Source organism: Anolis carolinensis, unplaced genomic scaffold (genome assembly GCF_035594765.1).
Source record: "Anolis carolinensis isolate JA03-04 unplaced genomic scaffold, rAnoCar3.1.pri scaffold_19, whole genome shotgun sequence".
NCBI classification, from domain to species: Eukaryota; Metazoa; Chordata; class Lepidosauria; order Squamata; family Dactyloidae; genus Anolis; species Anolis carolinensis.
In genome coordinates, this window is record NW_026943829.1 from 1,818,839 (window position 1) to 1,838,274 (window position 19,436).

General features: G+C 43.7%; 1 protein-coding gene across 1 annotated transcript in view; it reads right to left on the reverse strand.

Annotated features, from left to right (window-relative positions):
• LOC134294725 (Fanconi anemia group A protein-like) overlaps positions 1 to 8,312 on the reverse strand; it is an 8,703-nt gene extending 391 nt beyond the window's left edge. Inside the window, exons 1-8 of the mRNA XM_062966352.1 lie at positions 8,175 to 8,312; positions 7,923 to 8,056; positions 4,814 to 4,993; positions 3,790 to 3,863; positions 3,544 to 3,696; positions 3,230 to 3,320; positions 1,506 to 1,666; positions 1 to 1,014 (exon numbers count right to left, since the gene is read on the reverse strand). The exon at positions 1 to 1,014 is cut by the window's left edge and continues 391 nt beyond it. Of these exons, the coding sequence (XP_062822422.1) occupies positions 963 to 1,014; positions 1,506 to 1,666; positions 3,230 to 3,320; positions 3,544 to 3,696; positions 3,790 to 3,863; positions 4,814 to 4,993; positions 7,923 to 8,003 (792 nt within the window). The 5' untranslated portion in view covers positions 8,004 to 8,056; positions 8,175 to 8,312 and the 3' untranslated portion in view covers positions 1 to 962. The remainder of the gene's footprint in view (positions 1,015 to 1,505; positions 1,667 to 3,229; positions 3,321 to 3,543; positions 3,697 to 3,789; positions 3,864 to 4,813; positions 4,994 to 7,922; positions 8,057 to 8,174) is intronic.
• Positions 8,313 to 19,436: the final 11,124 nt, after the last annotated feature.

A 19,436-nucleotide genomic window follows, 5' to 3' on the forward strand; every position in this document is an offset into this window, starting at 1 on the left:
GATTCTAAGAGTTTTCATAACTTTTGTATCAGGTATTTTAATATGTATGTTTTTATATATTTTACTGGAGCACCCAGTGGCGCAATGGGTTAAACCCTTGTGCCGGCAGGACTGCTAACCTGAAGGTTGCTCATTCGAGTCCAGAGAGGATGCAGATGAGCTCCCTCTGTCAGCTCCAGCTCCCCGTGTGGGGACATGAGAGAAGCCTCCCACAGGATGGTAAAAACACCAAAACATCTGGGCAATGTCCCCTGGGCAACGTCCTTGCAGACAGCCAATTCTCTCTCACCAGAAGCGACTTGCTGTTTCTCAAGTCGCTCCTGACACGAAATAATAATACAGTAGAGTCTCACTTATCCAACGTAAACGGGCCGACAGAACGTTGGATAAGTGAATATGTTGGATAATAAGGAGAGATTAAGAAAAAGCCTATTAAACATCAAATTAGGTTATGATTTTACAAATTAAGCACCAGAACATCATGTTATACAACACATTTGACAGAAAAAGTAGTTCAATACGCAGTAATGCTACATAGTAATTACTGTATTTACGAATTTAGCACCAAAATATCACGATATATTGAAAACATTGACTACAAAAATGCGTTGGATAATCCAGAATGTTGGATAAGCGAGTGTTGGATAAGTGAGACTCTACTGTATAATTACTATGTTTTAATATGCAATTTTATATATCTATTTGATTATGCTGTGTCTTGCCTGGAGCCGAAAGGACAGGTAAATAAATAATAATAACAACAACAACAATGATGATGATTATGATGATGATGTAATCCAGGATTGTTGTAATCCAGAGAAGCCCCCACAACGATGGTAAAAACATCAAACATCTAGGCGTCCTCTGGGCAACGTCCTTGCAGACGGCCAATTCTCTCTCACCAGAAGCGACTTGCTGTTTCTCAAGTCGCTCCTGACACGAAATAATAATAATATATATTACTATGTTTTAATATATAATTTTATAGATGTATTTGACAATGCTGTGTCCTGCCTGGAGCCGAAAGGAGAGACAGGTAAAATAGTAATAATAATAATAATAATAATAATAATAATAATAATAATAATAATAATGACACAGTACGAAATCCAGCATATCTATCTTGTTTGCTGTGTCATAAAATAATAATAATAATAATAATAATAATAATAATAATAATAATGTGTTGTTGTTGTTGTTGTAATCCAGAGTAACCCCCACAATGATGGTAAAAACATCAAACATCCAGGCATCCTCTGGGCAACGTCCTTGCAGACAGCCAATTCTCTCACACCAGAAGCGACTTGCAGTTTCTCAAGTCACTTCTGATACTAAAAATACTTTATTTTTCTATCCCGCCTCCATCTCCCTGCAGGGACTTGGGGCGGCTAACATGGGGACAAGCCCAAAGAACAAGCAGTACATATGTAAACAACATCCTCAAACAGGTAAAATAAACAGTGGAGATGGGGCCTCGGTGTCCCTCGCAGACTGCGTGACTTCACCTGGTTTGAAGGAACAGTTCTTGCTGCCGGTGCATTTCTTCCCCGCTCTTCAACCCTTTGAGCCTCTTCTGGAAAACCCGGAACAAGAGGAGCTCCTCTTTGCCGCCACCGGACACAGGCCAGGCTCTCCTGCGCTCCAGCTCCAGCTCCAGCAGCATCTCCTGAAAACAAGGCAATAGAGGATAGAGCTCCTATTTGAGATACCTGTAATTAATTTGAGATATCTGTAATTAAATTGTCATAGTTCAATGTTATGTAATCTTGGGATCTGTAGTTTGGTGAGTGAAGGCTCAAGTCCCTCTGGGGAGAGAGGGCAGTCTAGAAATAAAGAATTATTATTGTTATTTTATTATGTCACAGCAAACAAGATATATATGCTGGATTTCATATCACAAAATCACAAGTCGAACACTTCCCAAGTGTCTAGGACTGTGTGATGTATTTTCGGATGATGCGTGCAGATCCCAGCAGGGTGGCCTTTTGCAGTTGGCAGATCGTGATTTTGTCAATGTCTATTGTTTCCAAATGCCGGCTGAGATCTTTTGGCACGGCACCCAGTGTGCCCATCACCACCGGGACCACCTGCACTGGTTTCTGCCAGAGTCTTTGAAGTTCAATCTTGAGGTCCTGATAGCGGCTGAGTTTTTCCTGTTGTTTTTCGTCAATGCGACTGTCACCTGGGATGGCGACATCCATGATCCAAACCGTTTTCTTTTCCACAACTGTGATGTCTGGTGTGTTGTGTTCCAGAACTTTGTCAGTCTGGATTCGTAAGTCCCACAGTATCTTTGCGTGCTCATTTTCCAAGACTTTTGCAGGTTTGTGATCCCACCAGTTCTTTTCTGCTGGGAGGTGGTACTTGAGGCATAAGTTCCAGTGAATCACTTGGGCCACATAGTTGTGCCTCTGTTTGTAGTCTGTCTGTGCGATTTTTTTACAGCAGCTGAGGATATGATCAATGGTTTCGTCGGTTTCCTTGCACAGTCTGCATTTTGGGTCATCAGCTGATTTTTCGATCTTGGCCTGAATGGCCTTTGTCCTGATGTCTTGCTCCTGGGCTGCAAGGATCAGGCCTTCTGTCTCCTTCTTCAGGGTCCCATTCGTGAGCCAGAGCCAGGTCTTCTCTTTATCAGCTTTTCCTTCAGTTTTGTCAAGGAACTTTCCATGCAATGTTTTCTTGTGCCATCTGTCAGCACTAGTTTGTAGTGCGGTTTTCTTGTACTGGTTTTTTGTCTGTTGTGTTTTGAGGAGTTTCTGATTTTTGACTTCAATCAAAGCAGGTTCTTCACTTTGCTTTACATATTCTGCCAGGGCATGTTCTTCTTCTTTGACTGCTTGTTTGACTTGTAAGAGTCCTCTGCCCCCTGATCTTCTAGGCAGATATAGCCGGTCAACATCACTGCGAGGGTGCAGGGAATGATGGATGGTCATGAGTTTTCTTGTTTTTCTGTCCAAATTGTCCAGTTCCGCCTGTGTCCAATTTATGATGCCAGCAGTATATCTTATGACAGGTATGGCCCAGGTGTTTATGGCTTTGATGGTGTTGCCTCCATTGAGCTTGCTTTTGAGAATTTTTCTGACCCTTTGTGTGTATTCTTTACTGACCAGAGTCGTCACATGTAATATTATTACATTATTATTATTATTATTATTATTATTATTATTATTATTATTATTGTCACCATACAAGCCCCAAGAGACGACTGTGTGCAGATCTGAGTCACCTGCAATCTGGCGTAGATATCGGGGTTCCCTCTCCTCTGGAATGTGGAACGTTTGGGATTATTTGGATGGTTACACTTTCCCAACTCAGACCTAGAATTTGAAACAAAGGCAGAAGTGTTAGATATATGGTGGCATCACACAGGGATGCATTGGGAACATCTCAGAAAATAGGATGCATCTGCTCTAATGTCGATTGCATTCAACTACATGAATACATATAACCAAAAACATCAGTCTTTTAGTAAAAAGGCTTCTTGGGGTAGATACTTTGCTTTGCTTTGCTCCCAAAGATATTTGCAAAAGCAACTCAGACCTTGATGTGTGTATCACTGAGCCCCTCTGTCCGAAATCCAAGACGGCGTCAAGGAGAACGGCGCAGGCCTCTCTTAGGTCTCCCTCGCAGCCGCCAGCAGCGACAGACAGAGGAAGAAAGTGCTGGTACAGAGCCCAGTAATGGAAGTCCTGCCTGCAAACAGAGACAGAGAAAACCCCACTTTGATTACGGGCCCTTAAAGTCACACACTCTCGGCTTCAGACGGAGTCCAAGCCAAGCCCTCACCTCTCAACGGCAGAAAGAACGTCTTCGTCGGGACAGACTGCCAGTTCCATCAGAAGCCATTCTTGGAGAGTCAGCTGGGAGGAAAGAAGGAAGGCAGGGAGATTCAGAGACAGGGCCTTCTTGGTGGAGGCTCCCAGGCTCTGGAGTAAGAGATGTTGCACCTCAGCGCTGGATCACCTTGCTCTTAACACACACTCCACCACAGCAGGCTAGGTTTAAACAGTTTATTGATAAAAGATAGCAAAGTCCGAATAAAAAGCAGTAAAGAAAGCAAACATCCAAATGCAAAGGCAGTCAGTCAAAAAGGCTATAATCCAGAGGTAAAAGCAATTTGCAGAATATAGTCCCAAGTCTCTGATAAAGGAAATTAGTCCTGAAAACAAGGCAACATGAACTTCAGCGTAAAATCCAAAACACAGATTCCAGGCATGAACATAAACGAGAATCCTTAGACAAGGCAGGAGATGTGCTTTCAAAAATCAACATTGCTTTATCTGAAATCTTCCCCTGTCTCTCCCGTATTTACCCATGTTTACAAGCCAAAAAAGCATTTCTGTGCCCTTGAGTTCCCACGTGTTTGTTAGCGATTCTAAGGGAACGTCTGGGACGATGAACCTTTAACCTTAACCTTGTATCTCTATCTAAGGAAGACTCCTCTGAGTCACTGCCAGAAACACATGGAACTTGTTGATGTTCGAACTCCTGGGAAATGTCACCCTTATCATTAGTTTCTGCTTCCTGTGTCCCCAGACTTTATTGTTGTTGTTTATTCATTCAGTCACTTCTGACTCTTTGTGACCTCATGGACCAGCCCATGCTTTACTTTGGAAACTGTGAAAAATGACCAAACCAACCTCCAGCTACACCTGATTCAGCAAATATCATGACCTACAGTCAGAGCCTATCAACCAGCATCTAAACAACGAAAGCAAAACCACTCCAGAGAACATGGAATTAGACTTTTTGATGACAGGTTGAAAAGTGGACACTACTACCTGGACCAAGTCACACGCTCAGTATTTACCTGGAAGGCTTTTTCCCACAATAGTTCTTTGAAAAGGGGATGCTTCCATAAGCACAAGGCAGCTTTTGAGTAGCAGAAGCTGGGGCGGGATAATGTTTTCCATGGAAGGTCATCATCCATGCTGCCTTCCCAGCTTGTATTTCGGGCTTCCGAGCAAAGAAGGGGCACGACGTACTGAAGCTGCAAAAGAGCGGGCTGCTTAACACACAGATCTAAAAAGCGATGGCTAAAAATGCTCATCAAAGGAGGAAACATAGTTTTGGCATCAACTATATTCCATTCCAGCCCTGCATTTGCTGTAAGAATCCCTGCTGTCTTTAAAAAATAGTATCTTCCATCCCTTCTCTTTTATCCAACTCAGCTAAATAATAATAATAATAATAATAATAATAATAATAATAATAATAATAATAATAATAATAATTTCATCCAAAAATACATCACACAGTCCTAAATGCTTGGGAAGTGTTCGACTTGTGATTTTGTGATACGAAATCCAGCATATCTATCTTGTTTGCTGTGTCATACAATAAAATAATAATAGAGGAAATAAAAATAAAAATAGAGGAAAGAAGAAGAAGAAGAAGAAATAAAACAATAAGAATTATTATTATATATTATATTATTATTATTATATTATTATATATATTGGAGTCATGGTGGCTCAATGGGTTAAACCCTTGTGCCAGTTGAACTGCTGACCTGAAGGTTTGCGGTTCAAATCTGCAAGATGGTGTGAGCTCCTGTCTGTCAGCTCTAGCTTGTGGGGACATGAGAAGCCTCCCAGCAGGATGATATATACACCCCACTTGCCTAGTTTCCAACAGACCTCACAACCTCTGACATAGATCATAGCAACCCCTATGACATAGATCATAGCAAAATAAAACGGTAAAATGGTAAAACAAACATCCCCACTATTAGATAGAAAGGGGGCCGGTCAAGTCAAAAAATGCAAAAGTATACAAAATGCAAAAAATACAAAACCTTTTAATAAGGTATCTGGGCAAAGTGTTGAGGAGTTATCTAGAAGAGTTGGGGTAGGGAGTCAAGTTGTTTCCAATACCGGGGCAAAACAAAATGCAGAAAAGCGGTATTTCTATAGGAGGGGTCTGTCGTGGGGTTAATTATTCCAATGCACACTGGAAAAGCCATGTTTTTAACTGTTTACTAAATACATATAAGCAAAGACCACCAGCACTGAAGCGATGATTCTCTGCCTTCAACTTCGTGGGACCGGATGCCAAGTTGTCCAAAGGTCCGATCACCGTCTCGCAAAGCAGTTACTCTACTCTCAGTTCAAGAATGGAAAATGGAATTTCAGAGGACAGATGGGCTTAGAGCTAACCATAAAAATGTGGCAGGAACATGGCGAGAGAACTAGGAAGCCCTGACTCTCGATCATTGGAACTGGAGGTCAGCTGTTACCAACAGTGCTGTGGATTTTGCAGAGGCACGAATGAAGGGGAAAAGAGAGATACGTCCCAAGCAAACCCTTGTCGGGACCACCTTCTATCTGGAAATGTATGTCCTCAATGCAAAAGATAGAGCCCCCGGTGACACAATGGGCTAAATCCTTGTGCCGGCAGGACTGCTGACCCACAGGTTGCCGGGAGAGCAGGTGACTTCCCTCTGTCAACTCCAGCTCCCCATGCAGGGACATGAGATAAGCCAACCACAAGGATCGTAAAACATCAAAACATTCACCTCTGGGCAACATCCTTGCAGACAACGAATTCTCTCACATCAGAAGCAACTTGCAGTTTCTCAAGTTGCTCCTGACACACACAAAAACTGCAAAAGACTATGCGGATCCAGAATAGGCCTTTACAGCTATTTGAAGACCCACTACCAAGTCTTGGAAGACAATCATACTCGGCCACAGGTGATAGATGATGATGATGATATAACATACAATAATAATTATTCTTATTATTTTATTTTTATTTTTATACCCAGCCCCATCTCCCCAAAGGGACTTGGGGCGGCTTACATGGGGCCAAGCCCAGGATAAACAAACAATGTAAAAACACAACAATAAAACAAATCAATCAACAATAGAATAGATCATAAAAACTAATAAGATCACATACCCTGTTTCCCTGAAAGTAAGACATCCCCAAAAAATAAGACCTAGTAGAGGTTTTGCTAAATTGCTAAATATAAGGCCTCCCCTGAAAGTAAGACCTAGCAAAGTTTTTGTTTGGAAGCATGCCCGGCGCCCGTCAAACAAAACACCGTAGCATGCAGGGTTGGTAAATGTACATAATAATAATAATAATAATAATGTATCACACAGTCCTAGACACTTGGGAAGTGTTCGACTTGTGATTTTGCAATACGAAATCCAGCATATCTATCTTGTTTGCTGTGTCATAATAAAATAATAATAATAATAATAATAATAATAATAATAATAATAATAAATACATCACACAGTCCTAGACACTTGGGAAGTGTTTGACTTGTGATTTTGTGATACGAAATCCAGCATATCTATCTTGTTTGCTGCGTCATACAATAAAATAAAATAATAATAATTATTATTATTTTATTTTTATACCCCGCCTCCATCTCCCCAGAGGGACTTGGGGCGGCTTACATACCAGTTGTATATGTAAATAATGGTAGTAACAAGAAATTCTTGACAGGGGTCACAGTTTGTCTGGTTTAGTTATGTTGGTTTGTGATGACAACTTCTGTACAGTATAGAATAAATGTTCATTTTTTTTTGTTCAACAATGGATATGAATTCTTCTTCATAGAAAAATAAGACATCCCCTGAAAATAAGACCTAGCGCATCTTTGGGAGTAAAAAATAATATAAGACACTGTCTTATTTTCGGGGAAACACGGTAAAATAGTCATACTTTAGTAAAATCCAGGATTGGCTCCTAAAAGGAACTGGGCCAAAAAAAAAATACTCACAAGACCACACTAGTATAAAGCAGGTTAAAACTCACAAGTCAAAATTCAATGGGTAATTGTGGCAGAGGACATAGCAAATTCCTGAGATGTCTCTTTGGGTCCGCCAATGCAAACCTGTATGGTTAGGACCATAAATGAGGCAATTTAATGTCAGAACTCATGATCTATCTTAGGCTCTTACCTTAAACCATTCTGCGTAAGGCATGAAAACGGCAGGACCCTCCAGGCCAGCCTGGCGCGCGATCAGGAACGCCGTCATCATGCTTTCCAAGTCATAGTCCTCAAAGCCTTTCTTCAGCAGATGGCTCAGGAAGTCTGGGAAAAAGACTTCCCCATAACACACACGTCTCCCACCTTTTTCCCAAAGTGAAAACAAAACAGTATGTGGGCTCAAAATGCCAAAGTCCGATCCAACCACGGACTCGGTATCTACCTTTAATCAGTGGTGCGGCTCCCGACTGGCAGACCAGCAGCGTGGAAACGCAGGAGAGGACGTGATGCCAGTTGACTTCGCTCGTCTCCAGGACGTGCTGCAAATGGCGGACCAACTCCTCCGGCTTGAAGGGCACAAACAACTACAAGGGGAGACAAAGCCAGAAACGCCTTTCACCATCCAAGCAAGGAAGATGGAAAACCATCTCAAGAGTCAGCAGATAGTTTGCTCCTGAGTGAGCAGTGTTATGTTTGGTTGGAGGCCAAAGTGGTTGAGGGGTGTCGCACCTCAGAATAGTTCACCTTGCTATTGACAGTCTTTTGTAGTTTTATTGAGCAAAAGCAGTATACTGTATATACTCGAGTATAAGCCTAGTTTTTCAGCCCTTTTTTTAAGACTGAAAAAGACCCCTCGGCTTATACTCAGGTGAGAGTCCTGGATGGCTTATATTTGGGTCAGCTTATACTCAAGAATATATGGTATATTTATTATTTTTCTCTATTATTATTGGTATTATTACATTTATTATTTTTCTCTATTATTGTTGCTACTACAGTAGAGTCTCATCCAACATAAACGGGCCAGCAGAATGTTGGATAAGTGAATAAGTTGGATAATAAGGAGAGATTAAGAAAAAGCATATTAAACATCAAAATAGTTTATGATTTTACTAATTAAGCACCAAAACATCATGTTATACAACAAATTTGACAGAAAAAGTAGTTCATTACACATTAATGCTATGTAGTAATTACTGTATTTACGAATTTAGCACCAAAATATCATGATATATTGAAAACATTGACTACAAAAATGTGTTGGATAATCCAGAACGTTGGATAAGTGAGTGTTGGATAAGTGAGATTCTACTGTATTGCATTTATTTTTCCTTTGCTTTTCCATTTTCTCTTTTTTGTTGTTGTTTTGTTTTGGGTTTTGTTGTTTTTTCACTCAGTGCACTTTGCCCAATCCATTGTATGATTTTATTAACCATCATCATCATCATCATCATCATCATCATTTAATTACTTATTAATCGCCCTCCATCCAAGATGCTCTAGGCGATTTACAAGATAAAATTGTAAAGGATAAAAATACATACATACAAATATTGATAAAATTAACATAGATTAAAAGCTCTAGTAAAGAGCTAGGTCTTGAGTGCTAGGGTATTGCTGTGTTTTATCATGTGTTTTATAATGACTGTGATTTTATTTTATGCCTTTTAATTTTATTTTTGTGTTTTTTGTATTTGATACTCTGTATGCTGGTTTTATATCTGTGAGCCGCCCCGAGTCCCTCTGGGGAGATGGTGGCGGGGTATAAAAATAAAATTATTATTATTATTATTATTATTATTATTGACACAACGACGTTGTATGACACAGCAAACAAGATAGATATGCTGGGTTTCGTTTCACAAAATCACAAGTCGAACACTTCCCAAGTGTCTAGGACTGTGTGATGTATTTTCGGATGATGCGTGCAGATCCCAGCAGGGTGGCTTTTTGCAGTTGGCAGATCGTAATTTTGTCAATGTCTATTGTTTCCAAATGCCGGCTGAGATCTTTTGGCACGGCACCCAGTGTGCCCATCACCACCGGGACCACCTGCACTGGTTTCTGCCAGAGTCTTTGAAGTTCAATCTTGAGGTCCTGATAGCGGCTGAGTTTTTCCTGTTGTTTTTCGTCAATGCGACTGTCACCTGGGATGGCAACATCAATGATCCAAACCTTGTTCTTTTCCACAACTGTGATGTCTGGTGTGTTGTGTTCCAGAACTTTGTCAGTCTGGATTCGGAAGTCCCACAGTATCTTTGCGTGCTCATTTTCCAATACTTTTGCAGGTTTGTGATCCCACCAGTTCTTTGCTGCTGGCAGGTGGTACTTGAGGCATAAGTTCCAATGAATCATGATGACTGAGGGCTGTGCTGGCGGTAGTGTAACTACCGGCAGGTCCAACCAAGCCAGAGAGGCCTCAGCTGAGGAGCACAACCAAGAGCACCTAACCCATTAGCATTATGGAGAATCAAACCCAAACGAAGTCTATACTGGCTCGGTCGTCACCCAGGATAAAAAGGACCGCGGTGGATGCTGCTGATTCTGGACATCCATCGACAAGTGGGCTACGGAATCATCAAAACCCAAATGAACAGTCACAGAAGCGGCAGAAATACACAATGCCAGAAAACCGCACAATTATTATTATTATTATTATTATTATTATTATTATTATTATTATTATTATTATTTTACTCTATTATTATTATTATTACATTTATTATTTCACTCTGATCTTATTATAATTATTATTATTACTATTATTGCATTTATTATTTTACTCTATTATTACATGTATTATTTTCCTGTATTTATTATTATTATTACTATTATTTCAGGTATTATTTTACTCTATTATTATTAAAAGGATACATAAGCACATTTACACTGAAGAAGATGAGAATAATGATTTGATCAGAGTTGGACAGTCTTATCTTAAATTTGAACTTTATGTAAATATTCAAAAACATTTAACCTACTGATGCCTCAATTAATGTAATTTTATTGGTATCTATTTTTATTTCTGAAATTTACCACCCTCGGCTTATACTGGAGTCAATGTTTTCCCAGTTTTTTTGTGGTAAAAACTGGTTAATAATAATAATAATAATAGTAATAATAATAATAATAATACATTTATTTGTATCTCGCCACCATCTCCCCCAGAGGGGACTCGGGGCGGCTCACAGAAATATCAAATACAAAACAATAACAATATTCAATACATCAATAAACAATAACATGCACCCATTGTAATATTTGCACATTAACCAAAAAGAATAAAAACACACTTATTAAAAACATAGAATTTAAAAACAGTGAGGTTGCAATAGTAGATTAGCAAAGTGCACATCATAGGTTGTAAACTCAAAACATAGATCTATATATATAAAAGAGTGATGGCATCACGGCGATCCACAAAACAACAAAACTTTTTTGTGGCTTATATTCGGGTCGGCTTATACTCGAGTGTCAGCTCACCACAGCCGCTCCTGAATGAACACACAAGACTCTCTGTGATATCACCAGAAACTTTTACTGTAGGAAACATGAACATCAGAAAAGCCAAGAATGGGATACTACGGCCAACCCTCCTTTATATACCCTCCCCCTCATTTGAACAGTCTCTTCCCGCTCAGTAAAACCCCGCGCAAATTCCCCGCCAAGTCCAGCAGCCGTTTCTTCTCCAAGTCCTGAGCCGCAGGTGTCTTATCAATGTCAGTGACCCTGAAACTCAGAGCCACATCCAGGCTCTAGTAGCAGGGTTCTGACATGGCGTCCTCCTCCCCTTCGTCCTGGAAGGAAAAAATTAAACACAACTATTGTTCTCCGCCGTCCAGAGTTCCTTTATACTTTTTTAACAGGCTGCAATGGAATACCGGGTGTACCTTTCCTAGGTCCTTGGGTAGCCTCAGCTCATAGGTCACTTCGTTTATTCTTTTTGCTACCCTGAATGGTCCTATATAGCGTGGAGCCAATTTCTTGGATGGGAATCCCAATTTTAGGTTTTTTGTGCTCAGCCAAACCAGATCTCCTTCGCCCAATTTGTCCCCCTCTCGGCGCCTACGATCCGCAAAGAGCTTGTACTTCTTTTGTGTTTCCCGCAATGCCTCTACCACGGTTTGCCACCCTTGCTTGATTTTGGCCGGCCATTCCTCGTCGGTCTGGCCCTCCCCTTCCTTCCACTCGGGTAGCCTGGGGAAAGGTGCCACCTCCTGTCCGTATACTATTTCGAATGGGGCACGACCTGTGGCCGAATGTACGGCCCCGTTAAAAGCCATCTCAGCAAACGGTAGAAGGTCCGCCCAATCATCCTGTCTATAATTGGTGTACATCCTTAAGAATTGGCACAGTGTCTGTTGGGTACGTTCGACCCCCCCGTTGGTCGCGGGATGAAAGGCCGAGCTCAGGTTCCTTTCTGCTCCTAACAGCTGTAAGAATTTTCCCCAAAATTTAGCAGTAAATTGGACTCCCCGGTCACTAATTATCTTGTCGGGACACCCATGTAGGCGATATACATGCTTCACATACAAATCAGCAAGTTTTTCAGCTGAAGGGAGTTTTGGCAGGGCCACAAAGTGTGCCTGTTTTGAGAATAGGTCCAATATTGTCCAAATGTATCTGTGGCCTCTGCTGGGGGGTAATTCGCCTACAAAATCCATGGCTACGCATTCCCATGGCCTCATGGGCTCCACCACCTTCTGCAATAGCCCCTGGGGCTTCCCCGGTGGTGTTTTTCCCTCTGCACATAATTCACACTGCGTGACGTACCCCCTGGCGTCTTTCCTCATTCCGGGCCACCAGCATTGTTTGGCCAACAGTTTAATAGTCCTGGTGGGGCCTAGATGACCCGCACCTTTGTTATCATGGTACTTCCTTAACATTTCTCGTCTTAAATATTCAGGGATATACAATTTCTTATTTACAAACACCAAATCCCCACACAATTCTCCCTTTTCTTTGTTAGTTTGTAACCATTTGTCCATTCCATACGCTCGCTTCAACTCTTCCTCCCATATTTCTCCTCCCCCCGTGGAAATGGCAGTACGTTTGTTTTCTTTGGCCGCTTGTGCTCGAGTTAGTACTGCCAGGCCCCATTGCTTATCTAGGAATAGGCTCCCTTCAGATTCCTGAATTCCTCCCCCGTGCTGAGGCATCCGAGAGAGAGCGTCAGCGAGTATGTTATGTTTCCCCTGGAAGAATCTGAGTCTGAAATCAAAACGGCTGAAATATTGGGCCCATCTAATTTGCTTCGCCGATAGTTTACGAGGGGACCTTAGATACTGTAAATTTCTATGATCAGTCCACACCTCAAACGGTTTTCCACTTCCTTCCAGAAAGTGTCTCCAGCACTCTAGTGCTTTTAGAATAGCTAAGGCTTCTCTCTCCCAAATAGGCCAGTTTTTTTCTGTATCGCTAAACTTTTTTGACAGATAGCCACATGGCTTCAGGTTCCCCCCCTCGTCTTTCTGTAGCAGAACTGCCCCATATGCCCGGTCTGACGCATCGCAATGTAATACAAAGGCTTTAGACATATCAGGGTGCTGTAGGACAGGCTCCTCAGTAAAACGCTTTTTAAGGGCTTCGAAAGCTTCCTGGCATTCTATTGTCCAGGTCAGTTTGGCCCCTGGGGCCTTCACTTTGGCTGTTTCTCCCCTGCCTTTAGTCTTTAACAAATCCGTTAATGGCAAAGTGAGGCGCGCAAAGTCCTTGATAAATGTTCTATAGAAGTTTGCGAACCCTAGGAAGGATTGCAGCTGCTTCCGTGTTTTGGGGGCTTCCCACCCCCTCACGTCTTCTACCTTCGCAGGGTCCATCGCCACTCCCTGGGAGGAAATCCTATACCCCAGAAAGTCTATCTGGTCTTTATTGAACTCGCACTTGGCAAGCTTCGCATACAGTTTTGCTTCTCTCAACTTTTGCAGGACTTCCCTGACTAGTTCTATGTGTTGCTCCTTAGTCCGAGATATTAACAATATGTCATCTAAAAAAACAAAGACTCCCTTGTACAACAATGGATGCAACACTTCGTTGATTAATTGCATGAACGCGGCACCTCCGCCGCACAAACCGAAAGGGAGCACACGATAATTGAATAATCCGAATGCACAGGAGAAGGCCGTCTTCCACCTGTCCTCTGGTTTAATCTGCAATTTATGGTACGCTTCAATTAAGTCCAATTTAGTGAATATCTGTCCCTCCGATAACTGGGCGATCAAGTCCTTCACTAAGGGTAGGGGGTATTTATTTACAGAACTGATTGCATTCAGGCCCCTGTAGTCAATGCAGAGCCTCAGCGTTTGGTCCTTTTTCCGCCTGAACAACACAGGCGCCCCTAAAGGGGAATTTGAAGGCTCTATGAAACCCCTCGCTAGGTTTTTATCAATGTATTTTCTCAGTTCCTCCTTTTCCCTAGCCGACATTGGGTATATTTTTGCCTTGGGAAGCTCTGCTCCTGGGACTAGCTCTATCTTCACTTCAACTCTCCGCTTCGGTGGGAAGCTGTCTGCTTCCTTCTCATCAAATACGTCCACAAAATCCCGATACTCTGGGGGTAATTTATCTGCCAGTTCTGCTATCCTGATAGAGTCTTCCTCCCCCCTTTTCCCCGGCTCCCTCTCCACTTCCTGGCTCCCTTCTTCCAAACTCATCCTGAAGATCATGCTCTTATCCTCCCAGTTGATTTGCGGGTTGGCCTGCCCCAGCCATGGCATGCCTAGTATAACATTATAGCTGGCTATTTGTGATATCACAAATGACACCTTTCCTTCCCAACTCCCTATCTTACACTTTACATCTTCGGCACTGTACTTAGCTAATGATCCCGATGCTGTGGATCCGTCCAACTGCGAAAAAGCTATTGGGGATTCTAGGTTTGTTCTTTCGCATCCCAATCCCTCGGCTAATTCAGGGGAGATGATGTTCCTGGAACATCCACAATCCACAAATGCTTTGCAGGTTGCTTGTTTGCTGCCACTTTCAAGCTGAATGGGGACCACTATCATGGCTTTGTCCTGACTTACCAACCCCCCCGAGTGGTGCCTCATCGGTGGTTCTTCCTCGGCGCGTTTCCCTGCCACGGCTCTTGGTTTGGGCGGGCCTCCGCCTTCCCCTTTTCTCTGCCAGCACTCGGCAGCCCTGTGGCCCAAACGGCCGCACACGAAGCAGCCCCTCCTGCTGGTGCTCACGTTCCCTGTCGGCTCCGTTCTCCTCCCGGCTGGGGTTGATCCCTCCTTCCGGCTCCCCTCTTTCATCTGCGGCCGCTGCTGTAGCCCTCCTCGGTGCCTCCTCGCCTGGGCCAGCGATGTCTCGATGCGCCCCGCCAGCTGAATCCATCCGCGCAGTGTGTCAGGCTCATCACGATGCACCGCCCAGGAGAGGATCTCCCGCCTGAGCCCCTCTTTGAAGAGTTCTATCTTTGTCACTGCAGACCATTCCGGCACCTTTTCAGCGAGGCATTGGAACTCCTCCGCATACTCAGATACCGACCTCTGCCCCTGGGAGACGGTCTTCAACTTCTCCCTCGCCCGGATCTGCTCCAGTGGATCTCGGAAACGGGTCTCCAGGGCCCCCATAAATCGTCGGAGTGACCCCAGACATGGGTCGCGCCGCGCGTGCAGTTGAACGTACCAGCTGGCCGCTCCCCTCTTCAACACTGCACCAATGGCCCGTACCCGGCTGGATTCCGTTCTAAAAGTGTGAGCATTGTCCTCCATATAGCCCCTCACCGTGGTCAGGAAAAAATCCAGTTCAGAGGACTCTCCCCCAAACTCGATCCTTAGTTCCTCTCGTCTCGGTAGGGGTCCCTGTGGTGGCAATCCCCAATTCTCCGCCCGTCGCAAGCCCCCTTGCGGACCAGTGGGCCCCGCTGCTGCTTCTCTTGGCCCTGTGCCACGCCCGGCATCCGCCAGGGGCACCAGGGTCTCAGCTGGGAGCGTAGCCGGGATTCTCGGAGGTTTTTCCCCTTCGTCGTCACTCTCCTCCACCCGCGTCAGGCTCGTTTGGATCTTGGGCCGGGCACCGGGCTCCTTTCGCATTTCCCTTCCCTTCGGTGCTGGGAGGTCTGCAAAGCCCTGGCTGCTTCCCATGCTCACGTCCCACATTGAGCTAGCCCGAAGTTCCCTTCCTCGCTCCGGCTCCGCCAAAACCGCCAGGCGCTCCATCGCCCTCGACATCACTGCCAGGGTGGTTTCCATCGCCGACATCCTCTCCTCCAGAAACACCATCTTTTGCGGGCCTGGGGAAGGTGAACCTTCCTCTCCTCCGGTGCTATCTCCCCGCACCACTCCGCGCCTCTGGGTTACCCCATTTGGCTGGGCATAAGCGGTGGATGACGCCAGGGCCGCCAGCTGGTGGAACTCAGCGTCCGGCTCGGGAGTGGCCCTTTCCGACCTTCCTCCTCCTGCGCCCAAGAGCTCTTCATCCTCCACTTGCATGTTACACCTCACCGCTACAGCGGGATGGTGTCCGTATTCTTGGCTTAGTGTCAGCTCACCACAGCCGCTCCTGAATGAACACACAAGACTCTCTGTGGTATCACCAGGAACTTTTACTGTAGGAAACATGAACATCAGAAAAGCCAAGAATGGGATACTACGGCCAACCCTCCTTTATATACCCTCCCCCTCATTTGAACAGTCTCTTCCCGCTCAGTAAAACCCCGCGCAAATTCCCCGCCAAGTCCAGCAGCCGTTTCTTCTCCAAGTCCTGAGCCGCAGGTGTCTTATCAATGTCAGTGACCCTGAAACTCAGAGCCACATCCAGGCTCTAGTAGCAGGGTTCTGACACAAAAGACGTATGAGGATCTGCGAGGGTTGAATGAAAAGTAATGCCTCCACCTTCGTTACTTGGGTTTGGATGGGAATCTTCTATAAATATAAAAATGTAATGGAATTTTTACCTAAAAGTAGACAACGAAACTAAACCACCCAGAAACACGAAACTTGGCAACACAACCCACGGTTCTTGTGGCTAGGTTCCGACAACACGATCAAAACTATTACTCACATACATCGCCTAAAAGAGACAAAAAACACCAAAAGGCCATATGCGCATGCGTGGCGCAGGACGCAGCACGCGAGCCTCTCTAATAATAATAACAACGGGGGGAGGGCTTACAGTAAAGGGTAATGGGGATGCTTTGAACTGTGTTCAGTGTGAACGACACTCTGACAACAGGAAAATTTCAGGCATAAAACAATCAGGGCCAGCTAATACCTCCCAACAAAAGATTCCCCCAGGGAGGAAGCAGCCAGGCTTTGAAGCTTAAAGGTCATTACATTCAAATCATTTTGCCTAATTGCAGCATTCCTACTTGCCCCCAGCAGACAAAACAAGGAATAACAAGAAATATTGTAAATTTACATGCTTTAGGACAGCACATATACTAACTACCACCAATTCCTCACAACCTTATTTTCCATACCACCAAACTTAGCCACAGCAATGCGTAGCTGGGCACAGCTAGTATTTTAATAAATGAAACACAGAAATAATCCTTAGAATGTGCTCTTTAACTACCACTATTCACTTTTCCATATCATGACCAGACAATTGGATATATTTCTGCCAACGATGAACACGTTTTCTGAAGTCGTCACAGAAGAAGTTGACACTCTGTTTCCGCAACCAGCGTCCCACAGTCCCCATTGTGCACAGATCTTCCAATAGCCAAGAAAAAGAAATAATGTGACCCACACGTTCTTGTGAAATGCCCATTATGCTTGAAATTTCTCTCTAAGTGATATGACGATCATCCTGAATCAATCTGTCAACTTTTGCTTGTGAAACTCTATGGTTGCTGTCACAGGACATCCAACTCTTTGTTTGTCATGCAAGTCAGATATTTATTGCCCCAAATTGCTATGTGTGTGTGTAAAGAAATCCTTGCAAAAGATGTTTGCAGGAAATCTCTGCAAAAGAGCTCAGCTTTGCAGAGGCAAAGCCACGCCTAAAACAATGTATCGGTTTGATGGCAGATGGCTTGGTTTGTCAGTTGGTTTGTCAGTTGGAATTTGAGCTTGGTGGGAGAGCACAGAAAATAGACAGGCTCTCTGGCTACGGTCAAGTAGCTGATTTAAATATGCTATGCTGTATATATATTGAATGCTGATTGATTGGTTATTGATCTTATGCAACTACATGGACATTGTATGATTGCTGAACTGTTTATTTGACTTCAACTCAACAAGTAAAGTTTTTCCTTTTGTTCTTTCAATTCCTCTGCCTGGTCTGAGTCTTTTGCACATGGTGTTAACTGGACTCTGCTGATTCCGCTGCACACTCACCTGGTAACAATGTTCCCACCTCAACATCCTTAAACTTACTCGCCCAATGACGCACAGGACTCACATCAACACAATTACCCCAAACAGCTTGAATTTCTGATGAATCTCCTTTGGAGTGACACCTTCTGCTGTCAAGAATTCAGTGACTGCATGTTGCTTAAGTCACATTGACCGACCATCTGCGCAAGGTTCCATACTTCGCACTTTAACAACACAACCAGTCAATGCTGAGGCTTCCGACCAAATGGAACTGTAGAGGAGAGTCTACTGAACAAGCCAGTACCTGCCACATTCCAGGACTGTTATCTGTTGAGGAATTACGAAGGTGGAGGCATTACTTTTCATTCAACCCTCGTAGATGCGGTGCATGGTCTTGCCTGCAATGTCGGAATGAAGTCAAGTGGTGCATGTGTGTGCATGCATATTTTGTGGCGTTTTACAATGGCTTTTACACCTCCCGCCCTCTCCTTGTTGAGGTTGAGTGTTGCCTGGCTAACCCACTTCAGCCGCCTATAAAAGCATCATTAGCACTGGTTTAGCAACCCGCTGACCTCAACAAGGGGCCTTGAAAGCCTCCTTAATCAGAAAGGCTTCAGCTTGTCCCTCAGCCCCCAAAGGCAAGCCAGAACTGAAAGGAAAGAAAAACTTGATTTGTTGATTTGGTCAAATCAAACAAAACCAAATCCAATTAAAACATACAACACAGATTGAAAACAGAATTAAGACCTATACCGATAAAGAACAAAACGATATCTCCCCGCCAGCCTAAAGCCCTAGGGGGTTGGCTCAGGATATTTTGCAGTCTGGAAGAGACTCGCTTCCCTTCATCTATACAGATTTGAAGGTGTTTTTGCATCCAAAAGCATCCAAGTTGGGAAGGGGGAAGATCTCTCAAACACCTCTCCGCAATTGCAGTTTATTTATTTATTGTGTCAAAAGCAGTCATTGGGCGAATAAGTTTAAAGATGTTGAGGTGAGAACATCTGCCTTCCGTGGCAGAGTTGGACGTCCTGTGACAGCAACCACCAAGTTTCACAAGCAAAAGGTCGACAGATTGATTCAGGATGATCGTTGTTGAGAAATTTCAAGCATAATCGGCATTTCACAAGAACGTGTGGGTCACATTATTGCTTTGCTTGGCTATCGGAAGATCTGTGCACGATGGGTCCTGTGAGATGCCGGTTGCAGAAACAGAGTGTCGACTTCTTCCGTGACGGCTTCAGAAAACATATTCATTGTTGGCAGAAATGTTTCCAATTGTCTGGTGATGATGTGGAAAAGTGAATAGTGGTAATTAAAGGATTATTTCTGCATTTGATTTATTAAAATATTCCCATCCTAACCCAAGTAACGAAGGTGGAGGCATTACTTTTCATTCGACCCGTGTCTGATCCCATGATAAAGACAATTGGTAT